Below are 27,508 nucleotides of genomic sequence, written 5' to 3'. Positions count from 1 at the left end.
GAGGGGATAAAGGCGTTAATAAGTTGGATGATGCCTATAAATTGCACGATATTGCCTATTCGAAATATTCGGACACCAAAACCAGAGCCCAAGCCGACAAAGCACTGGCTGAGAGAGCTGGGAACGTATAATTGCCCCGAATAGTAGTTTAACTGAAAGAGCGGCCGCATACGCATATGCTGAAGCAAATGCGATGAAATTAAAATCTTAATTCAGTGTCGATTAAAATTAAAGATAACTGGCAGGCGAGTAAAATTAAAGTAAAGTGGCGGTCGAGTAAAAAAAAAATAATCGATTTAATACCGAGGCGTGCTTTATATGATGACGAATTGGGAGAGTATGCAAAACGATTGAAAATTCCACATTTCAGCGGTGTTTTTATGTTGGACGCTTTACCAAAAAAGATTGGAAAAAATGAATGCGCTATAGTCAATTTGGACACTTCAATGGGTAATGGTACGCATTGGGTTTGCTTTAGAAAAGCCGGTAAAAATGTAGAATACGTTTATGGCATAGGAAACATACACCCACCTCCAGAATTGATGAATTATTTTTGAAATTCCAATGTAACGTAAAATTACAACAAATATCAAGCCGATAATGATGTAATTTGTGGTTGATTGTGTTTAGAGTTTTTATCCGAATAAATTGTATATTTTAATTTTTATTTTTCTCATTTTAGACAATGTCGTGTTTCTTGTCGATTGACGTAAACGATTCGTTGATTAAAAAACATTTTTTCCTCCAATAGTCCTTTTAAAAGGCCAATATGAATTGGGCTTAAAATGGTTGATGACGGCCAACACAATTTCAAATGTTGAAGAGAATAAAAATAATAAATTGTGTTTTGAGTTCGACAAGGACGTTAAAAAAGATGAAAATAACAATTATGAATTTACAAAGAAAAATTACGTAACAAGAAATTACGTATTAAGAAATTGAAATCTCTAGGATTTGAAATTGTCGGTGAAACATTAAAAAGCACCAATAAGTTGTTGAAATGAAAAATAATTTTTTCTTATATATAGATGAATTATTTAAATGTTAAAAAAGTCGCGTCTACTGACAAATCGTTAACATATAAACAAATACATAAACACACTCCATTTGAAAACAACTATAAAACGGGTGACAAGATTATAATAAGAATAAATCAACCGGACGAGTATACTGTTCCGGGCGACAGTTGTCTACGTATTCGTGGGAAACTTGGTGAAAACAATAAAAAATCAACAACATCAGAATTGGTTAATTTTGCCTGCACCTTTTTATTCGATGAGATTGTTTATAAAATAAACGAGCAAGAGGTAGCTAGCACGAAGAACGTAGGCGTGACCACTATTATGAAAAATGTAATTTCAATAACAAACAATTCAATTTTATTGTTGCAACAAGCTGGGTAGGTTACTGGTACAAATAAAATTAATATAGACGAAGATGGGGCGTTTACTTTTTACATTCCCCTTTCAATGTTGTTGGGTTTTGCCGAAGATTATAAGAAAATAATTATAAACAGGCAAGGATTGTTATTGAAACGTACTAGTGATGATGTAAACGCTATACTGGCCACGGTTTCAGATCATAAATCTAGACTAGAAATAACAGATGTTGCATGGCTTGTACCACATTTAAAGATTTCGAGTCAATATCAGTTGGAATTGACCAAATTGAGAGAAAAAAATGACTAATTGCGTATACCGTTTAGAAGTTGGGAAATTCATCAGAATCCAACAGTGCCACAGACAAACTCTATGGTTTGTAATGTCAAAACATCATCACAGTTGGACAAACCTAGATACGTTATTGTAGGGTTTCAAACCGATAGATTAAATAAAGCTACTAAGAACGCGTCGGAATTTGATTCGTGCAACGTTAAAAATATTAAAGTATTTATAAATTCAAACTGTTATCCATACAAGGATTTAGAGGTGATCGAATGTTGATGTACAAAATGTTTGTCGAGTTTAAACAATTGTATTATAAATTGACAGATTCACCATATACATTTTCAGATTATAAAAACAAATATCCCTTGTACGTGATTGATTGTTCACGACAGGATGAATCAATAAAAATGAGCGTTATTGATTTGAAAATTAATATTGAAGTTGAAGAGAATTTTAAACCAAATACAATCGCATATTGTTTGTTAATATATGAAAATGTAGTGGCTTACTCGCCGTTAACCGGCAAAGTAGTAAACAACCTTCATAAGTAGAAATTTTAATTATTTTGTTTTTGCTTTTGCTAAAAGTATGATGACCGACTTTTAAAATTAATTTAAAAGTGAATAAAACTGTTAACTGAGCACATTTTCATTTTATTTCAGCGTCAATTTTAAAAAAAACGTTGTGAAAAGGGCGTATCTCGAGAACTGTTGGACTTGGTCGGATGAAAATACCGGCATCGATTCAAAAAGTTGGAAAGTATCCTTTCGCTCAAGGCTTTCAAATTCGCGTTAAAAATCGTCTAGGACGCATCGTTTTCGAGATACGCCCTTTTTTAAAATTTGACAGAATCTTTTTTAATGTAATGAATAATTTACTCGTATACTGGCTCAATCTTCTTTAATGTATTTGAACAAGTTACTCGGGTTCTGGATCAATCTTTAATACGTTGATCCCGCTTTCGCTAAAAGTAATGATGTCCGATTTTTTTAAATTAATTTAAAAGTGATTAAAACTGTTAACCGAGCACATTTTCATTTTATTTCACCAGGACGAACCGTTTTCGGATTACGCCCTTTTCTTAATTAAAAAATTTTTGGATTTAAAATTGGCGGGTGATTTGTCGACCAATCAACGCTAGTAAAAAAAAACCTTACATACTGCCCCAATCTTCTTTAATGTATTTGAATAAGTTACATAGATACTGGACCAATTTATTGAAGAAAACAGAGTCGTGTTTTGGTATGCTTTTTTTAGTAGGTAGACGCTTTCGTGGTGAGAATTTAACTGAAAAGTGGCGGTGCTCTCCGTGAGAAGAAACCTTACATACTGCCCCAATCTTCTTTAATGTATTTGAATAAATTACATACATACTGCCACACTTCATTGGAATCGATTATTGGAGAAAACAGAGTCGTGTTTTGGTATGCTTTTTGTAGTAGATGCTTTCGTGGTGAGAATTTAACTGAAAAGTGGCAGTCGCTCTCGTGAAAAGAGACCTCATATAGCGCATTAATGTATAAGCGCAGGAAGTAAGGTTTCTATACTACTCTCATCTGTAGTTAAGGTTTTGTTTTTTCCACATATAATTTGTAATTATATGTGGAAATTTTTGAATTATTAACTTAATCCAAATGTGCTTCCTTGTCTAATTTTTTTTTTAAAGGTATGAATTAAAATTTAAAATTTTATTACAGATAAGTGTAAATGTTTAATAGTATAACCACAAAGAATTAATGAATAAAAAATGTTTTACTAAGAAAAAGAAAACAAATAAGCACTAATTCAGAATGGTATTTTTATTTTTATTTACTGTGTAATAACTTTTGCTACCTTAATATTTTTTCCAAAAGAAGGTGACCAATGAAACCAGTAACTCCAGTTATCAAAACAGAAGTTCCATCAAAGAAGTCAACAATATCTGATTTTCCTTCTATTTCTGTATTCTCGGTAAGATAATCTCTTGAATCATAATAATCCATTCTGTAATTATAAAAAAAAACCCATTACAGTAATTTGTGTTATAAATTAATTTATAGTGCTATAGTTACTGTAAAACAAGTAGATTATCTCTACTATTATTAAAAAAAACATAAATTATATATAAAACATTATTATTTTTAAACCTTTATAATTTTAAAAATCTGTAATATTATAATTAATGTTGTTAAAAGTTAATGAGTTTGAAGATAGGTGATGGAGCAGTTCAAGAATAGGTGATACCTTGAAAACCCCCTTGCATCAAAGGGATGTGGTATTCTCAAAAACAATGTAAAAATAGCAACTCTTAAGGGAAAATTTTGGAACTGAATTTGTAGATGCTACATGCTCTCTCAACAATGAACTAGGCAAAAAATGACAAAAAATGTATAATTGAAATATTGTCCACAATAACAATAGATGAAAATTACAATAGAATTACTTATTTTTAGTGATAAACCAAAATTAAATATTTTCAAATAATATTTTTTCACTTATGACATTTCAGACATATTTGCAGCCATCTTAAGGGACCTGGTATTCTGGCTTTTCACAGTCAGTTTATGTTACTACTAATTGTTTTTTTCTCAATTAGGATAGTGTCATGAAGTGTATTACACTTGTATTATACTTATTCACTTACTACAATATACATCATTGTGGATTTTGTGTATTTGTATATTTCATAAGAGATAAAGATGTGGTCCTTTTTTGTATATGTATCAAATACACTGATTATTGTGAATGATGATGGGTAAAATATTATCAATATAGAAATTCTAAAATTAAAAAAAATTGCCATCTTAACACACCTGAACACTATGAACTACATAAACACAAAAACCCATAACAATTAACCCCAAATGAACTGTTACAATTGAGATCTATCCTTATTCATTTGTAATGAATTAGCATAAAGGAACAACATTCTGAATTTACAGAAGTAAACATTCCTTATCCATGGTAAAAAATGATGAAAATTACACAATAAAAAATCAGAAGTCATGAATTACATGAAAAAGAATCAGAATCAGAGGTAGAATGTGCCTTCAAATTCTGCCTCCATATTTTACAATAAGTAACTTTATTAGGATAAAGTTACTTACTGTAAAATAATCATGTTAAATTCTTGTTCTTCCAAAGGAATTATTGTAGGGAAAGTTTGAGAGGATTTAGATCCTCCCAAAATCTAGTATCTTCTCAAACATGGATCATTTGTGTTTCTATTGTCCATTGTTACACAAACAACAGCATTTCCCCTTGTAGTCCTACTTTATTTCCATGTCTTCAACAGTCAGTGTAGTGATCACAAACCTGTCGTGATCATATATTTACACCACATTGTCCCTCTGGAATGATAAAAATATTGATTATAGAGATGTAAACAATTTTATAATTTATGGTTGCTCATGTCAATAGTCACTGTACTACTATAATATTGATGAATTCCATACTTTTCTGCCCAATAATTTGGCTACGAACTGCATTTCCAGCATATTTCGCTACTAGTGTAAATCCTCCAACTGTTTCTTTGATGAGCTAGTTATTTCATAAAAATCATTTAAATAAAATACATGGTGGTTTGCATTATACATAAAGACAAATTTTTTTTAATATTCAGACTACTGTTGTTTACGCTACTCAAGACTATAATAAAAACTTTGAGTAAGTGTGTCAATTGAAGTTTTTGTAATCACTAATAAAATACTTTTAGGTGATTTTTTACTATACACAAACAATTGGATCTGTCTGATTTAGGTGTATTGATTTGTGATATTTTAATAATTATTTTTAAGATGTCCAATTTATAATGTTTAAAACTTTTGAAATAGATTGGTTGATAAAAATACAATTTATTTATATAAGATTATTTTGATGTCAGTATGTCATGTATATACCCTTTTTACCATTATAAACAACATACTCATTGATTAAGTAACTTTAGTGATGTCAGCTGTTTGGCTAATCATGGGAATTTTTCAGTTACAGCATGAAACAAAATACCTCACATTGGTGTTTTTTAAATCAATGTATATTTTAAAGTCAATTTCTGATATTTCTATTTCTCATGGTGTGAATGGGTTCCAATCATTCTTTTGCAACCTCTCTAATGGTCTTTGTAGTGTTTCACGTTTTACTAAGAGTAAGAAAAAATTATTATAGAATTACAAGTTTCAGTTTTCATCTGTCTATGAAGATATCATTTGAAAAGTTATTATCCAAGTTATAGTAATCAAAATGGAATAATCGACAATGGTTGTATTTTTGTTATAATTATTAAAGAAACATTCACTTCCTATTATTTTATTTATTTATAAGTAATATTTTCAACAAATCTCAGTAGGCAATGTCCTTTCCTGACATCTGGATGTAGGCTGATATTTGCCTATTAAACAAGGTAAAAAAACCTCATGATTTGCTGAATGTAGAAAATGTGAGATAAATTTTTTTAGGCATTACCTCTAACCCACCGGGTTGGTCTAGTGGTGAATGCGTCTTCCCAAATCAGCTGATTTGGAAGCCGAGAGTTCCAGCGTTCAAGTCCTAGTAAATCCAGTTATTTTTACATGGATTTGAATGTTAGATCGTGGATACCGGTGTTCTTTGGTGGTTGGGTTTCAATTAACCACACATCTCAGGATTGGTCGAACTGAGAATGTAAAAGACCACACTTCATTTACACTCATACATATCATCCTCATTCATCCTCTGAAGTATTATCTAAAAACAGTAGTTACCGGAGGCTAAACAGGAAAAAGAAAGAAAAGAAAGGCATTACCTCTAAGCTGGAATTTTCATTTTTTTTATCATGTGCTTTAAGTCTATATTCTTTTACCATAAGTCAACAAGTTAAGATAACCTTAGTTAAATCTCTTACATTTTCTTACATTAAATACTGTGATGTATCAATTGATAATATTTTAGTTGAAGGAGTCAAGGGATTTCTGAAGCTTTTTTAAAAAAGCTATATTTTTTAAGTTGAGATGATCATGTTATAAACCGGTTAGGTAACTTATATAAATTTTTTTTTGATCACATAAATTTTATGATTAAATTCACAATTCACAGAACTGATCACCTAATTTATGGTAATAAATTAATAATTTATGTACTGACATCAAAAACTCTCACAGATAATTCACTGTTAAAATATGTGCATACTAATTTGCAGTAAACATAAAGTAATGATAATTTACTAACAATAACTAAATGGCAGTAATATATATAAATTAAAATAAAGTTATTATTATGCAATGGTTACATTATTTATTTCACTATTTCACAGTTCTGCACGTTTTATAAAATTGTTAGTGTAATAATAGTAATAATACTTATGTAATGTATTATCATATCATATACAAGTTTAAGGTCAAGATAACCTTAAAAATCTTGGTGTGAAAAGTAAGATTATCTTTAATTCAGTATCTAGGTAACTAATACAGTATATTAAATAAAAATCTGTGTAAACTAAATACTGTAATATGCAAGTAATTTTTGTAGTTCCCAGAACTGTAACAACTATTCACAGAGTAGTGAACATACATAATTTATTTCATACCAGTTAAAGAATCTGTACAACACATATACAAATACTGAATTTTTAAGCTCCTCTTTTGTATTTATTTGCTCTATTAAGCTCAAGAAAATGTTCTGTACATGGAAATCAACACACAATCTTTTTAGTTAGGACAATTTGAAATTTCTGGTGCTAAGATTCGGTACTTAATACAATTTTGCATGCACTGTTGGAATTTTACCTGGAAATACAAAATAACTTTTTCCTATTTAACCCTCTAAAGGATGGTTTTAGGGAAATCCCAAATACATATTCATAAGATTTTATTGTTGGAATCTGCATCAAATAATTTATTTTACCTTCAAAATGCCAACAACAAAAAAATAATGGGAATTACAGACTCTGTGTTTATCCTTTACACCTTCTTCTGATCTAGCACTGAATAATCATGCAGAGAAATGTTTATTGTGAATTCTGAAATTTTATCATAACATATTAAAAGAGAACAAAACTAAAATTACATCCTTAATCTAGCTTCACCTTTTAAGGTTGGTTCAAATAAAAATGCAGAGATGATAATCATAATATGGCTGAGTTGTCTTTGCTAAAATTAAACATTTATTATCTTACATCGTTCATAGACTACATACGCATCTTTTTACTCTCAGGAATGAATAAGAAAAAATTCCTTATTAGTAATGGTTAGTAGTAATACATATCAATTTTAGAAAGCATTTGATAAAGTTGAGTGGGTGAATTGTTTAAAATGCAAACTTTAATTTTTTTTTGTCTTCAACCATTTGACTGGTTTGATGCAGCTCTCCAATTCACCATCTAGAGCCAGTAATTTCATTTCGGTATACCCCCTACATCCTACATCCCTAACAGTTTGTTTAACCTATTCCAAACATTGCCTGCCTGCACAATTTTTCCCTTCTACCTATCCCTCCAATATCAAAGCAACTATTCCAGGATGGCTTAATATGTGGCCTATAACTCTGTCTCTTCTTTTAACTATATTTTTCCAATTGCTTCTTTCTTCATCAATTTGCCACAACACCTCTTCATTTGTCACTTTATCCACCCATATAATTTTTAACATTCCCCTATAGCACCACATTTCAAAAGCTTCTAATCTTTTCTTAGGTACTCTGATCATCCAAGTTTTACTTCCATAAAAAGCTATGCTCCAAACATATACTTACAAAAATGTTTTCCTGATGTTTAAATTAATTTTTGATGTAAACAAATTATATTTTCGACTGAAGGCTCATTTCGCCTGCATTTTACATCACTCCTGCTTCGTCCATCTTTAATAACTCTACTCCCCAAATAAAAAAATTCTTCTACTACCGTAATCTTTTCTCTTCTGATTTTTATATGTGGTCCATCTACATTATTTCTACTACATTTCATTACCTTTGTTTGCTCATGTTTATTTTCATGCAGTAGTTTTTGCATTGGACTTCATCCATGCCGTTCATTGTTTCTTCTAAATCTTTTTTACTCTCACCTAGAATTACTATATTATCAGTAAATCATAGCATCTTTATATTTTCACCTTGTACTGTTACTCAGGATCTAAATTGCTTTAACATCATTAACTGCTAGTTCTACGTAAAGATTAAAAAGCAACGGGGATAGGAACATCCTTGTCGAACTCCCTTTTTTATTATGGCTTCTTTCTTATGTTCTTCAATTATTACTGTTGCTGTTTGGTTCCTGTAAATGTTATTAATTGTTCTTCAATCTCTATACTTGAACCCTAAATTTGTTAAAATGCTGACCATTTCAGTCTACGTTATCAAATGTAAAAAGTCTATAAATGCCAAGTATGTTGGAATGGTTTTCTTTAATTTTCCTTCTACTATTAATCTGAGTGCTAAAATTTCTTCCCTTGTTCCTATACTTTTTCTGAAACCAAATTGGACTTCTCCTAACACTTCTTCCACTCACTTATGAATTCTTCTGTACAGAATTCAAGTTAAGACTTTTGATACATGAGTAGGTAAGTTAATTGTTCTGTATTCTTCACATTTATCTGCTCCTGCTTTCTTTGGTATCACGACAATAACACTTTTTGAAGTTTGACAGAACTTCCCCTTTTTCGTAAATATTACACACCAGTTTGTACAATCTATCTATCACTTCCTCACCTGCATTTCACAGTAATTCTGCAGGTATCCCATCCATGCCAGGAGCCTTTCTGCCATTCAGATCTTTTATTGGTCTCTTAAATTCAGACCTCAGTATTGTATCTCCCTTTTTATCCTCTTCGACTTCTTCTTCTTCCTCTATAGCACTAGTTTCTAATTCATTTCCTCCATATAACTCTTCAATATACTCCACGCACCTATCGACCTTTTCTTTCGTAGTATATATCAGTGTACCATCTTTGTTAAACACATTATTATACCCAATCTACATTTCATTATCACTAAATTATAGTTGCTATCAATCTCTGTTCCAGGGTAAGCTTTGCAGTCAACGAGTTGATTTCTAAATCTCTGCCCAACCATAATACGAGTATAATCTACCTAACACCTTGCGATATCACTTGGCTTTTTTCATATGTATATTCTTCTATTATGATTTTTAAACTGGGTGTTAACAATTTCTAAATTATACTTCGTGCAAAACTCTATAAGTCAGTCCCCTCTTTCATTCCTTTTGCCCAGCCCATATTCACCCATTACATTTCCTTCCTTGCCTTTTCCAGTGCTTGCATTCCAATCTCCAACTATTATTAAATTTTCATCCCCTTTTACGTGTTTAATTGCTTCATCAATTTCTTCATATACACACTCTACCTCATCATCATCATGGCCACTTGTAGGCATACAGACGTTAATAATCATTGTCGGCTTAAGTTTTGATTTTATCCTTATTACAATGATTCTATTGCTATGCATTTTGAAATACTCTACTCACTTCCTTATCTTCTTGTTATTACGAAAAATACTCCTGCCTGCCCTTTATTTGAAGCTGAGTTAATTATTCTAAAATTACCTGACCAAAAGTAGTTTTCCTCTTCCCACTGAACCTCGCTAATTTCTACTACATTTACATTTAATCTATCCATTTCCCTCTTTAAATTTTCTAACCTACCAACCTCTTTAGACTTCTAACATTCCACACTCCGACGAATGTTATCTTTTAATTTTCTGGTGACCCCTTCCTTAGTAGTCCCCACCCAGAGATCTGAATGAGGGACAAGTTTATCTCCGGAATATTTTACCAAGGAAGGTGCCTCCATCTTTGTTACATGAAAATGCAGATAGTTACATTTTCTTGAAAAAAAAAAAGCAGCTGTAGTTTTCTATTGCTTTCAGCTGTGCAGTACTCAGAAGATTGAATGATGTTGATATGGCTGTTTAAGTACTCCTGACCTACGCCCTTAACAACTACTGAAAGAGCTGTAGCCCTCTTTCAGGAATCTTTCCTTAGTTTGGCTCTGAACAGACACCTCTCTGACGTGGTTGCACCTTTGGTCCAGCAACTCTGTATCACTGAGCGCTCAAGCCCCCTCATCTCCAGCAAGGTCTCTTGATTCATAGAAGGAGTAAACTTTAATAAAGGGAAAAAAGAATTATTTACAAGGTGTACAAGAATCAAGTTGAAGTTACAAGAGCATTATTTAGTTATTTAAAAAGTGTTGAGAGAAGGTTGTAATCTATACTATTTGCTTTCCAACTTATATTTAGAAAAAGCAGAGAGACTAAAGGGCAGAATAACATGCCAAGGAAAGGAAATAATGATGCTCAGATTCATTGGTTATTCTATTCTTTATGCATAAACTAAAAATATAAAAATGAACTCCAGTTCACAAAAGATTGAGATAAGGATGTATTCTATCCCTACTGCTTTTTAACTTAGGCACAGAAGAACCAATACAGTTGTGAAATGAAAATTTTTAGAGTGGAGTAATTATCCAAGGAAAGAAAAATAAGACTTATCGATGACATTGTTCTTTTGGATGAAACCAAGAATGATTAAGAAAAAATAATGAACGACAAGAATTTACAGTTAGAAGAGAAATTTAGTTTCAAAATAAATAAAACAAAAAGCCAAAGGTAACAAACTGTGATAAGAAAGAAGAAAATTTGGAATTTTTATAATATAGAAGAACACAATAGACATGAAGTAGGAGACTATACAGATACTAAAATTAGAAAGGATGGATGAAGTAATGCAGACATTGAAAACAAACTGTCATAAACAAGGAGAGGTTCCTAGTAAAAATGAAGTTTATTAGTTTTAAATACAGATCAAATAAAAATAAATTTTTGAAAATACTTGTCAGGAATGTAGCATTTTCTGGCAGTAAAACATTCACAATAGGAGAAATTGTAAAAAGAAGAACAGAGATCTTTAAAATGTGGTGTTACGGAGAAGAGAATGTTAAAAATTTGATGGGTTGTTAAAATTTTAAATGAATAGGTCTTAAAATAAGTAGGAATGGGGAGAAATTTTAAAAGAAAATCTTGTAAAGAGATGAACTAGGCCTTAATTAAGACATCCTTGTTTAATTAATTTTGAAAGGGGAGATTTGTAATAAAACTGTAGCATTGAAACAAATCTGAATACACAAAAAGAATGCTGATGATATAAGTAGTATATAAGATGGTATTAAAATATTAGCACAGAAAAGAAAGTTACACAGAATAGCACCTCATCAGTCAAGTGACCAATGACTCAAAAAAAAATCTAGTGGCAGCTTACTACCTAATGTGGGGATCTGTTCCATATTTAAAGTTTTTTTTTATCTCAGAACCCGTATTTAGTTAAGTTCTTACAAGTTGTTATGTTAATCAAACTAATTCTTGCTTACTTCTCCTGAGGGTTCTTTGAAAAATAAATATATGAAAGTCAGCTAAAAAAAAAATTACATGTAATTTGTAGTTTCAAAGTAAATAAATAAATTATAACAGAAATTCAACATCTAATTCACAGCTGTTAGTAATGAAGAGGAAAGCTTTTAAAAAATTAATTCATTAGCTGAATGTGCTCTTTATTTTACAATCTTACTCCCATGGGAAAAATGTTACCTCTTCGTGCTACTTGGTTCAGCAAGTAGGTACCAAAAGCTGAGAGGCAGATTTCTTCTGAATATTTTGAAACGAAGCACTATTTACAATAATCTATTTTTTTTCAAAATAACTACATATAATCTAATCCTATTAATAGGATTATTGTAAATAGTGCTCAATTTCAAAACATCTAACATTCAGAAGAAATCTGGTTCTTAGCATTTAGTACTTACTTGCTCAACAATGTCACACAAAGATTAAAAATTTATTATCACGAAAAAGAAATGCCAATGGCATTTGCCTGGAAGGATCAAGCAAAACAATGGTAAAACCTTGATCAGAGCAGCACCACAAAATACACAATTAATTATAAAATAAGTTGATGTGAGATCCATATTTATTTATTTCAGCCCAAGTTTATTTCAAATATAAACACATGAGATAATGTCAAGGTAAATACATGAAAATACTAAGTATAAAAAAATAAGTACAAAATAATTCACAATTCTGAAGGCAGTAATGAAAATTATTTGAACAGAATACAGAAATTCAGGATTTAAAAAAATTTTTTAATTAGTATTATTTAAAACAATTCATTATTTTGATGGTCGATTTTTTCTGTAAAAGAAAGAATCAAGAATTTTTACAGAAAATATTTTAACTGAAATTTAAACAAACTGATGGGAAGATCTTTTAAATGGTTACATAATTTATTCAAAATGGCAACAGAAACAGAAATACTATCGTTATCATAAATGGAAATTCTGTCTAGCTGATCAACAATGTTACTTCTATATGAAGAACACAATGCTGTAGTTTTTTTTTATTCTTATATAAAATTAATGGCAGCAATCCATCCAGTGAATAGTTTTTTAACAATTGTAACATTTTGAAGTCTTTTTAAACAATTACCTTATACATACATATAAGGAATCAAATACAGGATTTTCATAATCATAGTTTCTTTATGAGGTGGTTTCTTGTTAAGGATTCACAAAATATATTCATTATTTATGGGCTCTGTGCATTGTCATTCATTCATGCATCCAAATGCATGTCACCAACTGCTACAGTTAAATGATAAATTAATTTGTAAATCATAATTAAATACAATTAATTGGAGGATTGAGAGGTTCCCCCTCTTTTAAGTTTCAACAAAACTTGAAAAATGGAATATTTTAAATATTTATAGGTATATTCTATATAAGAAAAAAAAAAGGTTACAGAAAGGTGTCCAACAGATCAATTTACAGAACTTGTCTATCATGGGCCAAATTGTCATTTTAAATTAACCAAAACTGAAGTATTGCAATATTTAAACCATTCTTTCAAATTGTTAGGTTCTCCTTGCTCTCCAATAATATCTACATTATATCTGATAAGTCCCAGTTCCCTTAGACAAATATCATTCTGGATGTGATACATAATTTTGAACATTTGTACTTACAAGTTATTTATCTAATGGATTTTTGTGTACACTACTGTGTTGAATGCTAAGAACTATTCATCTTCATGTACTTCTTGACATTGCAAAGCAGCCCTGGAGTTATGTTTTAAAGGCTTCCTTTACGCTCTTAAATTTATTCCATTGAGATATATAGGCTTGATTATCCCTAAACTGAGTTGGGTTTGGTAAGGTACGGCTTTGTGGTAGTAACTATATTGGGGTTGGTGATGTTTTTGAATTATGACCAATCCAATTACATAGAAATTGTGCAGTTAGGATATCGTGCATCAAAGAGCAAAACGAGTTGTAGCCCTGTCTTGCTATATCTAGATATGTTTAATGATTCCCTTATCTTGAAGTTGGGATATTAACCATCTTATCAATATTTTAAAATAAGAATCACTACTCACAAACTTTAAAAAAAAAATGGTCTAAACAAGTATCAGAATGTCATCCCATCTCATATCATGACAAGTAGTGGATTCTTTTCAACCAACACAAAATAAGAAGCCAACCACATTCCTGGCTCATGACTTGCACAGTCATTCTTGTGTGGTACACCAAATTTGGAAATCATGCTGATAGAGCATGGCAGGTTGCAACATGCTGTTCCAAGTCTACATTCAACAATTTATTCAAAAAATTTGGTCAAAATGCTAAATGTCATATTAAAAGTTTTTTAAATTTCATCATGCAGTTTTGATCACCTATGTTAAATTTGGTTGCTCGTTTATAAATGCATTTAACTAGAGTCAACTCAGTGGAATCTGTGATGGCAACACTCACTTTCGCTCGCATCTTCTTTCAACTATTATGTGGCCTGCCTTTAATACAGCAGGAATCAAATACAAATTTTTCATAATCAACCATTATTGCTTTATGAGGCGGCTCCTTGTTAAGGATTTAAAAAAATATATTCATTATTTATGGCATTGTTTGCTCTGAGTGTTGTCATTCATGCAACCACTCCTAACTGTGTCTACCACTAACCATAGCTTACAACTGAAACAAGGAATAAGTGACCTTGAGAGCAAGGATACCAACTGTAATAAAGAAATTATTTAGAAACTGAGTATTCTGCAACTTTCAAAACAGTAGCAACATCTGCAAGGATAGGTACAAGGATTTCCCAGACGTACTGCAGATACCTTTAATTCAGAATCAAAATATATTCAATTCCTTCTTTTTCAGAGTTTAAGTCAGTAAAAGAAAATTTGAGCTGTATTTAAATTCTTGGTGCTCTACGTTCTTTAAGCACTTTTATTAAAGATGTAGAAATTTTGTAATATTCTAATTTATTTTCATCAACTTACATCAATCACCTCAAGCCACATAAAAACTTCAGTCATCAGAAACTCTTCCAAAATATAACTTCATTTGATTATAATGAAATTATTTTCAAAGTTTAAACTACAAAAATTAAAAAATACTTTGTTATAATCATTCTTTATCAAATCTTCTATAACTGGAGTATGTAAAAAACTCAAACGTGTTGTTCATGTCTAGTCTCCTCTTGCCTCCCTCTCCATGCATTCTTCAATTGTGAAAATCTGATGGTTCTCACAACCAGAGTAAAATTAATATTTATAAATGTAAACTTTGACTATAATATATATTATATTCTATTTTCACCATGAAATATTTGAGGACAATATTCATCCATGTAATAATTTTCAAATGATCCTTCCTCTACATAATAAAAAAATTAGAGAAGTTAGATTTTGTTTGTATTAAGATTTATAAATTTTTTCTTGGAACAATATTTATCACTTCTAATTATGTTAGTGAACCATTTGGGTAAAATTGAGTACTGGTACAAGATAAAATAATTAACTCTTTAGTGTCATGACTTAATCTTTATAAAAATCTCAAAATCCTCATTCATATAAGTATCCCTAGAATAGCAACTCTCAATTTTATACTTGTGTCAAAATAATGAAGTTGAAGATATTCTTCCAACACGAGAAAATCAAAATCCTAAAACAAACCATCATCTTCAGTTCTTTTAAGTTATTATTTAGTAATAAGGTGTTCTGAAATAAAAACTAAGCATTTCTTTCCTCCACATAGAGCAAAATACCAGGCTCTGCAATGTAGGTCTCTTGCAGAGGATTGCAGCCATCCACCATAAACACTGTTATTGTGGGTTAGGTAACTAAATTTATCAACTGGTCTAACATTAAAAAATTATTGCTGTTAGATGACAATTGTTTAACAGCAGTTGATGAGTGCTGTACAGTTGATAGGTAGCTCTACCTTTATATTGCTAAAATAAGGATAGGTGAATTGGAGCTTATAGATAGATGTCAGGGAAATTACACAGTTGATTGATGAATAAGTTTACCAATAGACAAGAGAACTGTTACTGACATGAAATCTACAACACAGTAAATTTCATTTACACAAGTATTCAACCAGCTGCCTTCCTCAACTACCAGAAAATATCTTTAATACAGTTTAATTTAAGCAACAGATAATTAATATAATGGGTCAGAAAAAAGTGTAAAAGCAGTTGCACTATGAAAACATCAATTTTTGGAATATAAACTCATAATAAAGGCAGTACATTTTAAAGGATTTTAATCCGTTTTCCTTTTCATATAAAAAGCTAATTTCTTTGGTACTTTTCCAAGTCATATGTTGTCAGTCTGAACATACTACACATTAATCACTAACTTCTCACACTTCAACTCAGATGTATAACCAATAACTTCCTGCAAACCTCTTAATCCTATTTGGGAATACAGTAATTGATTTGAAAATGCCCCTCTTTCTTACCATTTATCTCAGCCTCCATCATAAATGTTTCAGACTTTATTTCTGTTTTTATATCTTTTTCACTAATTACTCTACCTTACAATTACAAAGATTAATTGAAGAAAAACATATTTCATTCATTCTTTTTGCATAACTACTTTAACCCAAAACCATTTACAATACATCAAACACATTAATTTCAAACATTTCAAAAAAATTACGAGATGATTTTCTTATACAAATAGCTTTTACAGAATTGAACAGGTACTACTGTGTAATTTATAAATAAAACATTAATGGGGATCAACTTATACAACATCAAATAATCATATATACAGTAGAACCAACAACGTTGATTAAATTAAATCAAGTATCTCATTTTATTAAATAAGATACTTTTACAACCTTGGAAATTCCACAAAATATTTATGAATTAACCACATTACACAAGACTAGTTTATATATATATAAAACATGTTTGACATTAAATTATTATTTATATACAGGTGTTTTTAAATTGCATGACAATCTCTTAGGAGATGATTCTACAGCCAAAAATAAGAAAAAAGTACATATAAACATATATCGTAAAATGGTTCACTAGAGAGTTTTAGCTCATGAAACATTTAGCCCCCTGCTTTCTGCTCCCTCTGTGAAATTAAACTATACTAAAATTCTTTGGGTAAAAATCAATGGCCTTAGGGGTTTTTATCTAAGAAATTGAATAAAAGTAGTACCAGACCTCTACCTCACTTAGTGTTTTATGAAAAACAGGGTAAAAGGAACAAAAAAGTTTTGTCTAAGAATACACTTTTTTAGGTTTGGAATAAAAATCATTGTTAATTTACTAATCAACAAATAAAAATTTCTGTTTAACTTTGTAGAGAATTTAATTCTGAGAAAATTGGTCTTAATTAACATCTATTAAAATTAAACACAAATTTCAGATGTTCAACTTTATTTAGAAACAAAACACACAAACTGATCAGAAAAAGATACAATTTTAAACAGAAAAATTTTCATCAATATTTGAACATAATATAAATGAAAACACTTAGAAAAACTATAAACAACAAAGAAATGAATAAAAAAAATAAAAATCACATACTTTTTGGTTTTTTATAAAAATTATTAAATATCAAATGGTTACATGATAAACATTTCTTCAAAGTAGTTGCTCAATGTGCTGCCATTCTGTTCAATGCACAGTTACAGCTCAGTAAATCCATGCTGGCCAGGCACATCTAATAGTATCATTATTATTCCTAATATTAGTTCCAGTTTTTATTATTTGATGTCTCAATTCTTCTTGTGCGCCAATATGAGTAGAATAGACTTAAAGATTTCATCCAACCCCAAAGGAAAAAGTCCGATGAACCAAATTTATCCCTCAATTTGTACCCCAAGAATTTTAGTATGGGCCAAAACTTGCTAATGAACTGTTTTCTGACCTATGTTTATGTGAACTTTTTTTTGTTATTTTTAGCTATAGAATCATCTCCTAAGGGATTGACATGCAATTTGGAGTCACCTGTATGTAAATTAATCATAGTCTTTAATTAGGAATGTTTAACTCATTTTCTATATGAATGTATATGTATTTATTTTAAATATAAGTATATTCAATTTATTTATAGTTAATTCTGTATATATATATATATATATATATATATACATGTATGTAATTTAAATATTGAGCAATTATAAAACCTAGAATGAGTTTGTATATTATAGAATATTACATTACTATTTACTCGCTCTGTTAAGAAGCCTAACTACAACAGTTATAGGTAACTTCATACGACACATTAATGAGAATACGAGTCATTCCTGAAAAAGGTTTAAGACCATAGCCTGCCATGCAAAGCAATGAAGTGGTTTCCCACTTCCTGATTTAATGAGCCAAAATATAACCCCCTAAATGCAAGTGAGGGAGCAAACATCTTCAGTATCTTTTCTTTTGAGTGACATTCTTAAATCTCAACATCATGCAAAAACCTAATTTATCAACTGTAATAGAGTGTCCTTATACCTTATGAAGAGCAACATTTATAAACATTAGTGTAGTAAATCCCATACACAGAGGCTGTGTAGCATATAATGTAATATAAAATGTTTCACAATAACAAGGTACGTTAATTTGTTGCTTTACATTAGCTATTCCAGACTCTATTACCGCTGTGAAACAAGAAATGCTATCATAGAGGTACCAAACAAGAAATTTTTTATCTGAAAGGGATGTTCACTACCACATCTCTAAATTAAACAATGTGATGATATTTGTAAGAAATTGCATTTCAAAGATTGCACCAAATATAAAATATTTGGTGCAAAAGCACTTCAATCCATATTTCCCCAAGATTACTTCACTGTTGCCGAGAATGGTTAGGTTATCGTGGTGAGCAATGACCTCAATCTCTAGTCACAGCTGCCTTCAACTATAGAAGTTGCGGCACCTAATGAACAGAGAATTACAAAAATGTAATAATCTCCATGAAAATTTAAAGAATTTTGAATTTGTATCCCTAAAATGTAGAAAGACTAATAAAGTTTAAGTTTTAACTTTTCTATTAAGATCAGGTTCCCAAGGAGGGTTCTCTTCATCTTAATTCATTCTCTGGATGAAAATAAAAAGATAATTCCAGTAATGTTAAGAATAACGAAAATAAAGCTAATGTCATTTGTAACATAATCACAAGAAACAGTTTTCTTATTATTAAATATTAAAAAAAAATAAAAATTCTTACAAAAGTTCTTTTTTAAGGGTAGGTCTCTTTACAATATGTATACGTAACTGTAATTACCGAAATAAATGTTAATATTAATTAACCTGTGAATTTCTTAATTCATATTTCTTTGTTAAATTCAAAAATGAAATAAATTGTTTCATTTTTGTAATACAATCATATGAATAACATGAAAACTCAAAGACTTGCTTATACAGTGCATACCACTTAATTGGGCCACTGTTTAATCGGAACAGCCAGTTAAATGGAGCAAATTAAAAAAAAAAAAACAAACAAATTGTCAAATTAAATGATGATTTACTTTGCTTTTACAGGGCAATTCACTAGTTAATTGGCCCAAATTTTGTGGTTATTTTTAGGCAGAGATCATTTGGAATTATAAGTTTGTTACTAATGAGATGGAAAGTTTGGAATATCGAGAAAAAATGATTAAAATTGGCTAAGGAATGACATAGAAGCTGTGGCAGGTCAAGTAAACATGACCTGCCACCTGTTAAGGAACATCCATATTTTGTTTTGTCTCTGTTGTATTCAATATCACTATTGTATTTAAAGTAAGAATAATGTAGCTTTTATCATTTTATTTTATTGAATCATATTTTTTCTTAGTGTGCAAGCTGTTTTCATACTGTTTTATAGTGTGTTGTATAACATGCGGCACTGTTCATTAATTTTCATTTTGTGTATATTACATATTTTTATTTTAAAGTTTGCTTTTTATTTACGCTTTTTTTTTACTGTGTCTTTGAATATGCCATGAAAAAATCTGACATTAGCTGAAAAATTTACTTTAATAAAAAAAAAAAATAAATCAATTACCTAATACCAGTCAACAGTAGCTGGCAGAGATTATTGAAGCCCAAAATCAACAATTATATACCTGCTACAAAATACAAGAAGAGTGGGCTTTAAAAGAAGGAGAGCCAGGTACATCTCAAAAACGATAGCCCAGAAGGTAAGGATCTAGAAATTAAGGAACTACTTATTGAGTGGTTTTAAGCCGTAATAGCATGAAGTGTATGAATCAGCGATCCAATGCTTCAAAGTAAAGCAGAATTAGCTCAGAATTATGTCATGATGACTTTAATGACATGGATGGATGCTGTCCCATTGGAAGCACAGGCACGACATTAAATTTAAGAGTGCATGGTGAAAAGGGCAGTGCAAATGCAGAAATTGATGAAGACTGGAAATTAACAAAACTGGCTGGATTTCGTGAACAATTTTCAGATGACATTTACAATGCTGACAAAATAGGACTTTTGTCTTATTTTGGGTTGCTAACTTAACAAACATGCAATACTTTCAGGATCGAAAAAAGAATTAGATCGTCTGACAGTGTTGTGTTGCACAAATATGTCCGGAAACAACAAGAAAAAAACTGTTAGTTATAACTGTCAGCAAAACCAAGCTGTTTCAAAGGACTTCGAATTGACTGGTTACCAATTGAATATTTTTCTCATAAAAATGCATAGATGACCAACACAACGTTTTTAGAACGGCTTAAGAAATGAGATGCTGAATTAAAATGAGATTCATGAAACGTTCTGGTTGTTGATCACCAAAACCAAATTTAAAGTTTACACACAACATTCAATTAGAGTTTTTCTCACTAAATGCCACAAGTTTGATACAACCCCTCATCACTGTGTCATGGAAGATTAGTTAGGCACATTCTTAAAGAAATTGAAAGAAATGTTTTTTCATCACAGTCAACGGCCAGAGAAATCAGCACAAAAATTAATATTCTGCAAGTTGTACAGTTTGCTGCTGATAACTGACAACAGTTCAATTAATAACTGCTTTTCACGCTGCAGTTTTAAGCTTTACGATTCTGAAACGTCAGATGAGCCTATGATTGAAGATGACCTACAAAGTTGTAATTTGTTACAAATAATGATGTATTTTTTCATATCGATGAAAACCTTGATTGTTACAAAGAAGAAGAAGAGAATGTGAGGGCACAATCATTAAATGGATTAAATCTAAAAATGAAAATACACAAATTGTTGAAAAAACTGATGACGATGAACCTGAGTTGATAAGTTAATTATTCAGGAAACTAAGAAATTCATCAGTGGGTTGCAACAATTTTTTATCCACGAAGAAGATGCCCCATTTTTCAATACACCCATTGGATGACACTGCTGATTTTGTTAACAATCATTTAAAAATATAAGGCAATTAAATTTAGATGACTTTTTCAGAATAATTCAGTAGTATATAAGTAAATTCTCTATTGAATGTTATAAATTTCAATGGCCTAACTATTTCTGTATTCTTTATATGTACTCTCATGTGGACACTTAGCATTTAAGATTGTTTTCAGTGTATTGAATTTTTGTTTTTTTTTCTGTAAATCAGACATTCATGCGTAGTTAACACTGTAATTTTAAAATAAAATAAGTCTGTACTAATTTCAATTACATTATTACTGTATTGTATTATAATTCTTAATATATGTGCATTAATGTTGTTCACAAGTTAATATATATTGTACTTCTCTGTCCTGTATTATATGTACTTTTGAACTATAAGCGAGATTTAATTATTATTCATTAAAAAATAGTGAGTTGGAAATGTCTATATGTTTTATTTTTAATAAAGTATAATACCAGCTACTGAATCTACTAACACACACATATATACAACTTTGCATAAAAGAGTCAGTCGCTTAATTGGGCCAAATCATATATGCGGTCTTAAGCCTTAAATCAACCTTAGTATGGCCCAATTAAGCAGAATGCACTGTATTAAATTATATTCTTTTTTAATGCTATTGCTTTTAGTACAATAATATAGATAAATTAAAGTTTGTATACATTAATAACTTGAAATTCTGTCAAACTGTGAAGATGTTACAAATAAATTGTTTAGTAACTACTGCAACACAGAATAATTAATACTGTAAAGGTCACTTTGACTAATGACAAGTCTTTCATGAGCTAAAAGTAGTTAACACCTCTCATGCCTTCAAGTAGACTTTAAAATAGTGTTACTGTTTAATGGTTAACATTACCTGAATAAAACAAAAATTAACAACTAGTAACAATAAATTTATGCAAATGAAAATACAAGCAAATACAGAAATAAATTTCAAAAAATGTCTAACTCTAAAAATAGTAATTCTTCAGAGAACTTCATTTGTAGATTATAATAACCAGCAAAGGATACCTTACATTTATAAATATTGATATAGATTAAAATTTGACTTAAAAAAGGATACTCTTGGAAAATAACGAAAAAAAAAATTCTTTACCTTGTTCTTGTTGGTATAGTAATTTCGTGTTTCTAATCGGACTTCAGATAAAAAATAATACAATAAAAACTTAATTTTAGGCAACTACAGAAATGCTAACAATTATAGTCACAAATGAATGCTATAATTTCCATACAAGTTGCCAATATTTAAATATGAACATTTGTTAAGCAAATTTGTGAATAAATAATTTCTGATGGAAGTGATGTGTCCAATGAACAATAAATTATACAACAACCAAGGTCAATTAAATAAAATGAAATATTTTTTTTACATATGTCTTTGTAGTTTATCATAGTACTAAAATAGTAAACATTATATAAGTATATAACTAAAGAAATGAATGTAATTTGAAAATACAATAAATTATACAACAACCAAGGTCAATTAAATAAAATGAAATATTTTTTTTTACATATGTCTTTGTAGTTTATCATAGTACTAAAATAGTAAACATATAAGTATATAACTGAAGAAATGAATGTAATTTGAAAATACAGTTAAATTAAAATAAGTTAATTCACAATACAAAAGTATTTTCTTAAGATGATTCTTAATGATTATGAGGCTATTCCAAAACTTTCAACTGGCTAAACATTTATCACAATTACTTTAAGACAGTCACTATCTATTCTGAGCAATTACTGCAATAGTCACCAGCTTTTGAATACCAATGTAAAAGATCTCCATTGCCAGATATTCAACAGTTACTAACAAGTAATATCAATGCCATGGCTATTCTTTGAAATTTGTTAACAATTAGTGAGTTGTTTTGATACATCTTGCTCAACTAATGGAAATCCAATCTGTTTAATAACAATCATATAGAAGTTTCCAGCAACATTAATAGAAATTCACTTGAAATTTAAAAAAGCGGTACAAATGTTAATCACACAAAATCTATTGAACTTTTTGAATGAGTTCCATCAGAAATGAGTATAATTTTTTTTCACAATTTGTTATATACATTTTCAGCCCAAATGTATATTTGGGATCAGTCTCTCACAGTAACATTACTCAAAACATTATTACCATAAATGTGATTCAATCTCAGCATCAGTACATTCTTTTGCTTGCAAAAAACTAATCAAACCATGCACCTTACAGTTGGCAGGAAAGACAATCAATTAATTTTCAATACCTACACTAATACTGAGTAAACTGTACAATAGGCCTTATAATATTTAGCCCATCAGTGCTTTTATTTATTTGGAGTTCTTAATTTAGGTTTCAAATCTATTTCTGCTTATGTGAACTAATAAAAAAAAAAGTAAATAAAATTAGTATGAACAAATTGCAGTTAAGCATAGTAATTAACATTATTAGAAGAATAAAAAAATCATTTAAACCAAAACAAACAACTTTCAGAAGGTTACCTAATTGTGTATAGATAATACTGTAAATATCATGTATTTTTCTAATAAAGCCAACAACACCTTGCACATGTTTAAAAAGAATGTTAACACATATTAAGAACTTCTATAAACAAATATTTTTGTGTTTGGAGTGTTGGAAAAGTAGTCTTTAAATGCGCAAGATAAACAAATTTAGCTCTACCAATTAAATTTTAATAATAAGTTTCTCAGGTTCCAATTAACAATATATTTAGGCTTAATGAATCTATAATGTAATGCAGCTACAAGTAACATACCATTTTATAGAAAAATGTTAAGACTAACAAAATAGGATTGTAGGCCTTAAATTAAAATAAAAAAATGCCACAAAATATCACCTAGACTTCCCGACTTCCCTTTAAATATATTACTTAATCATTGCATACAGTTTATAATAATAAAGATAATATAGATTAGAAAGATGTGACTCAACAAAAAAGATTAGCAGTTAGAATTTTTACTTTGATATAAGTCTGTTGACCACCCACAGCCAAAAATTATGCGCAAATTTTAACTGTGGCCTTCTTTGAGAGTTGACTACCTCATTAAAACTGGCTTATTTCTGATGAATACAAACTAAAGCAGTGATCCCAACCATGAACAGGCCAATCCCTAAAAGTGTAATGTTGAAGGTCTTCATGATAACTCACACAAATCACCTTCATGTTCTATGAGAACACATCACACTTAATTTATGTTAAGGAAATAACTGAATCATACATAAAAATTTATGCAGTTTTCATTATTTTCAGTCAGTGAAAAACACTCTAGTTAATGATACAATATTTGTAGTAGACTAATCTTATCTTTGCAACAATTAGTTACAAATTTGTCCTAACTTATGAACATAATAAATGACTGCTTTCAATGGAGATTAAAAGTAAAGTAACCTAATTTGTTATCAACCATTTTTGTAAATTTGTCTCCTCTATGCATGCAATATTTAATAGCAATCCGAATGCTTAATTAACTACAAACAAAAGTGTATGAGGGGCACGTACATACAAAACAGGGACACACACTACAAAGGGCCACACATGTATGTAAAAACTTAAGTTATTTATTCAATAAGTTTTTTAATGCAGTCTTCATTGCATTTAAAAAAAAAATTGGGATTATTCCAAAAACCTGTGGCAGACCCAGCAATGTTATGTTGAAGTATGGTGTTTACATACTATGCCACTGTTAACTGGCTCATGTTTGCTCTCCAAATTAAGACCAATTACTAATTCAATCAGCCATACACAAAGTGATATCTTGTACCTTGTTGGATATAAATAATAATTTGTGACAATGTCCAAAATTTTAAGTCTCTTCTAAACATAATTCTTCAATTATGATATTTTTTCAATAATTATATGAAAATGAATGTTTTAATATTTACTAAAATGGCATTCATGCAAGAGTGGTAAAAAACAGATTCTGATCAAAATCATGTTGAACTATTATTACAAATACATGAAATAGATGATTAAATGTAAATCAGAGCCAAGAGTAAATCAGCTACGAATTTCATAAAAAATGATGAGATGTTGAAAGTGATGCCTGAAAGCAGACATTCAACTTGTAGGATATAGATTACCTGTTCAACAAGATAATTAAATTAAAGAGGTGGAAAGATGCTGCTAATAAGGAGAAATTGAATAAACACTACTGTATAACTATAACTGTGTTACAGCAAAGTGTTGCAGCTGACTCACTGATACAGTATGATTATGTTTTAAAACTTAACAGAATATAATTTGAAATACTTTAACCATTAAGTTACACGTGTAAAACAAACTTTGAAGAAACATATCCAAAACTAAATAATTTAAAAATTATTTTTGCTTCTTACCTGTAATCTGTTTATACACACTTTAAATAATTACTGTTAACATAGTAATATGTAGCACATCATTTATTTAACAACCTTTAAAAGAAAACTGACATTCACATTTTCATAAAACGAAAACCAACTAATCTATTCTACATTTTCAATAACAGTTTTCACAGAAAGAAAACCCATCAAAGAAACTATAAATCACAAAAATGATTATTTTAAACTGCAATTAATTTTTTCATCAAAATTTATCATCTTACAATTCCGTATAAACTTAAGACTAACCTTACTTCAAATGCTTAGAGAATTATTTTAATAATTTATAAAAATTTTCTTAATATTTACCTTAGCAGTAATGTTCATCAGCAGCTTTACACTATATGATATTACATCATTTAGAACTATGCTACAAATAAAAAAAAGTAATTCTTCTAGAAATAAATACAACATAGTTCAGTATTTTTCACTAACAGATTCATCAATAAAAAAGAGTAATAACAATTGGTGGCATTAATATCAATACCTATGAAAAGTGTTTTTTTTACAGATTCATTAGACAAATGACAAGAAAGTATTTATTTGTAAAGTTAAATTAAATCTTAACAAAGATTTCAATTCCATCCACAGAAACATATGCTAGTTCAGGAGAATATGTTGATTCAAAAATAAAATAAGTATGAGGTGCATTTTTTAAAGTCACTTAAGCAAGTGACAGTAAGTGACTAAGTAGTAACACTTGGACACTTGTATAGTGCCATATGAGTGACTTACAGTGAATTCATCAATAAATAATCTGAACAGTTGCAATGTTCTATTCTGTTAGGAAAAAAAATAATGCTGCTGAAATTAATAGGCAAATTGTTGAGGTTTATGACTGAAGAGATAATAAGGTAGCAACAATAACTGAAGGAAGGGTGAAAAAAATCCTTAAAATGTGAGAGCATGGCAAGTCACATGATAATGATAAACAGATTAAAAAATGAGAACCCAAGTGTTGGCATTTCATTACTTCTGAATCATCATTTCAAAAGCTTCACTTTATAAAATAATGTACAGTCACACACAAAAATCATGCAACAAAATACTGAATGCTAAATGAAGGGTGAAGTGCTGGTGTACACAAGGAGAAATATCTACACTTAACTCAAATACTTCAGTAGCGCTATCAAAATAAAGGAGGTGAATTTTTTATAATAAACTTTAGATTAATATCACTGAGATTAAATCTAGATTTCTTGAAAACTAACAATCAGTGCAAAGATAGATCAAAAGAAATGTTGGCTTTACTTAAATTTTGAGTTTTCCAGTCTCTCAATTGCGCCAACAGGATAATTTTGAAGTTTCAGGTCATTGGTGAATAGAAAATAGCTCTTGAAAAGAAAAGGAATGGATTTATGGCTTATAGCATTACTTTTGTGGCTCATATACAAGGCTATATTAAAAAATTACAGGAAATAAAACATTTCATGATAATTTATTTATTTTATACACTTTAGTAACTTCAAGGCTGGCAACCAATTACAGCTAATTTATTTTCTTTATGGTAAGAAATATCTTTTATTATTATTATCTTTTATGACTGCATAGGATCACTTTAGTCAGTCCATTATTAAAGTCTCTTCGATGGGACTGTGGTCTTCCCAGTATTTTTTCATATGTTCCGATCTTTGTGCCCTTTCTAGTGTTGAAAATGTTCATGTTGCCACTTTTTTCAAGTGAGTGTTAAGGAAGTGTTTTTGTTCTTGAATTTCTTGTTTAATTTTATTTTACCTGTGATGTCTTCTGGTGTAAGATTGATTTTCTTCAGATCCTCTCTTATTTCTCTGATCCATCTGCATTCTATCTTGGTGTTTTTCGAGTCGAGATTGTACTGTACTAGCAGAGGTCT

General features: G+C 29.8%; 1 protein-coding gene across 5 annotated transcripts in view; it reads right to left on the bottom strand.

Moving 5' to 3' along the window:
- Positions 1-27,508, bottom strand: part of LOC142327935 (immediate early response 3-interacting protein 1-like) — a 119,630-nt gene that overhangs the window by 67,291 nt on the left and 24,831 nt on the right. For 4 of the 5 annotated variants that reach the window (XM_075371337.1, XM_075371348.1, XM_075371329.1 and 1 more), the window contains one exon: positions 3,501-3,650. In XM_075371337.1, coding sequence (XP_075227452.1) covers positions 3,501-3,649 — 149 coding nt within the window. In that variant the 5' untranslated portion in view covers position 3,650. Of the gene's footprint in view, positions 1-3,500; positions 3,651-22,404; positions 22,542-27,508 lie in introns of those variants that run through there. The other variant, XM_075371356.1, reaches the window with a different exon arrangement.

The sequence above is a fragment of the Lycorma delicatula genome, chromosome 1, assembly GCF_047948215.1.
Source record: "Lycorma delicatula isolate Av1 chromosome 1, ASM4794821v1, whole genome shotgun sequence".
In the NCBI taxonomy this organism is placed as follows: Eukaryota; Metazoa; Arthropoda; class Insecta; order Hemiptera; family Fulgoridae; genus Lycorma; species Lycorma delicatula.
Note: the sequence above shows the minus strand (reverse complement) of the source record. Positions and strands in the feature narration are given on the sequence as shown.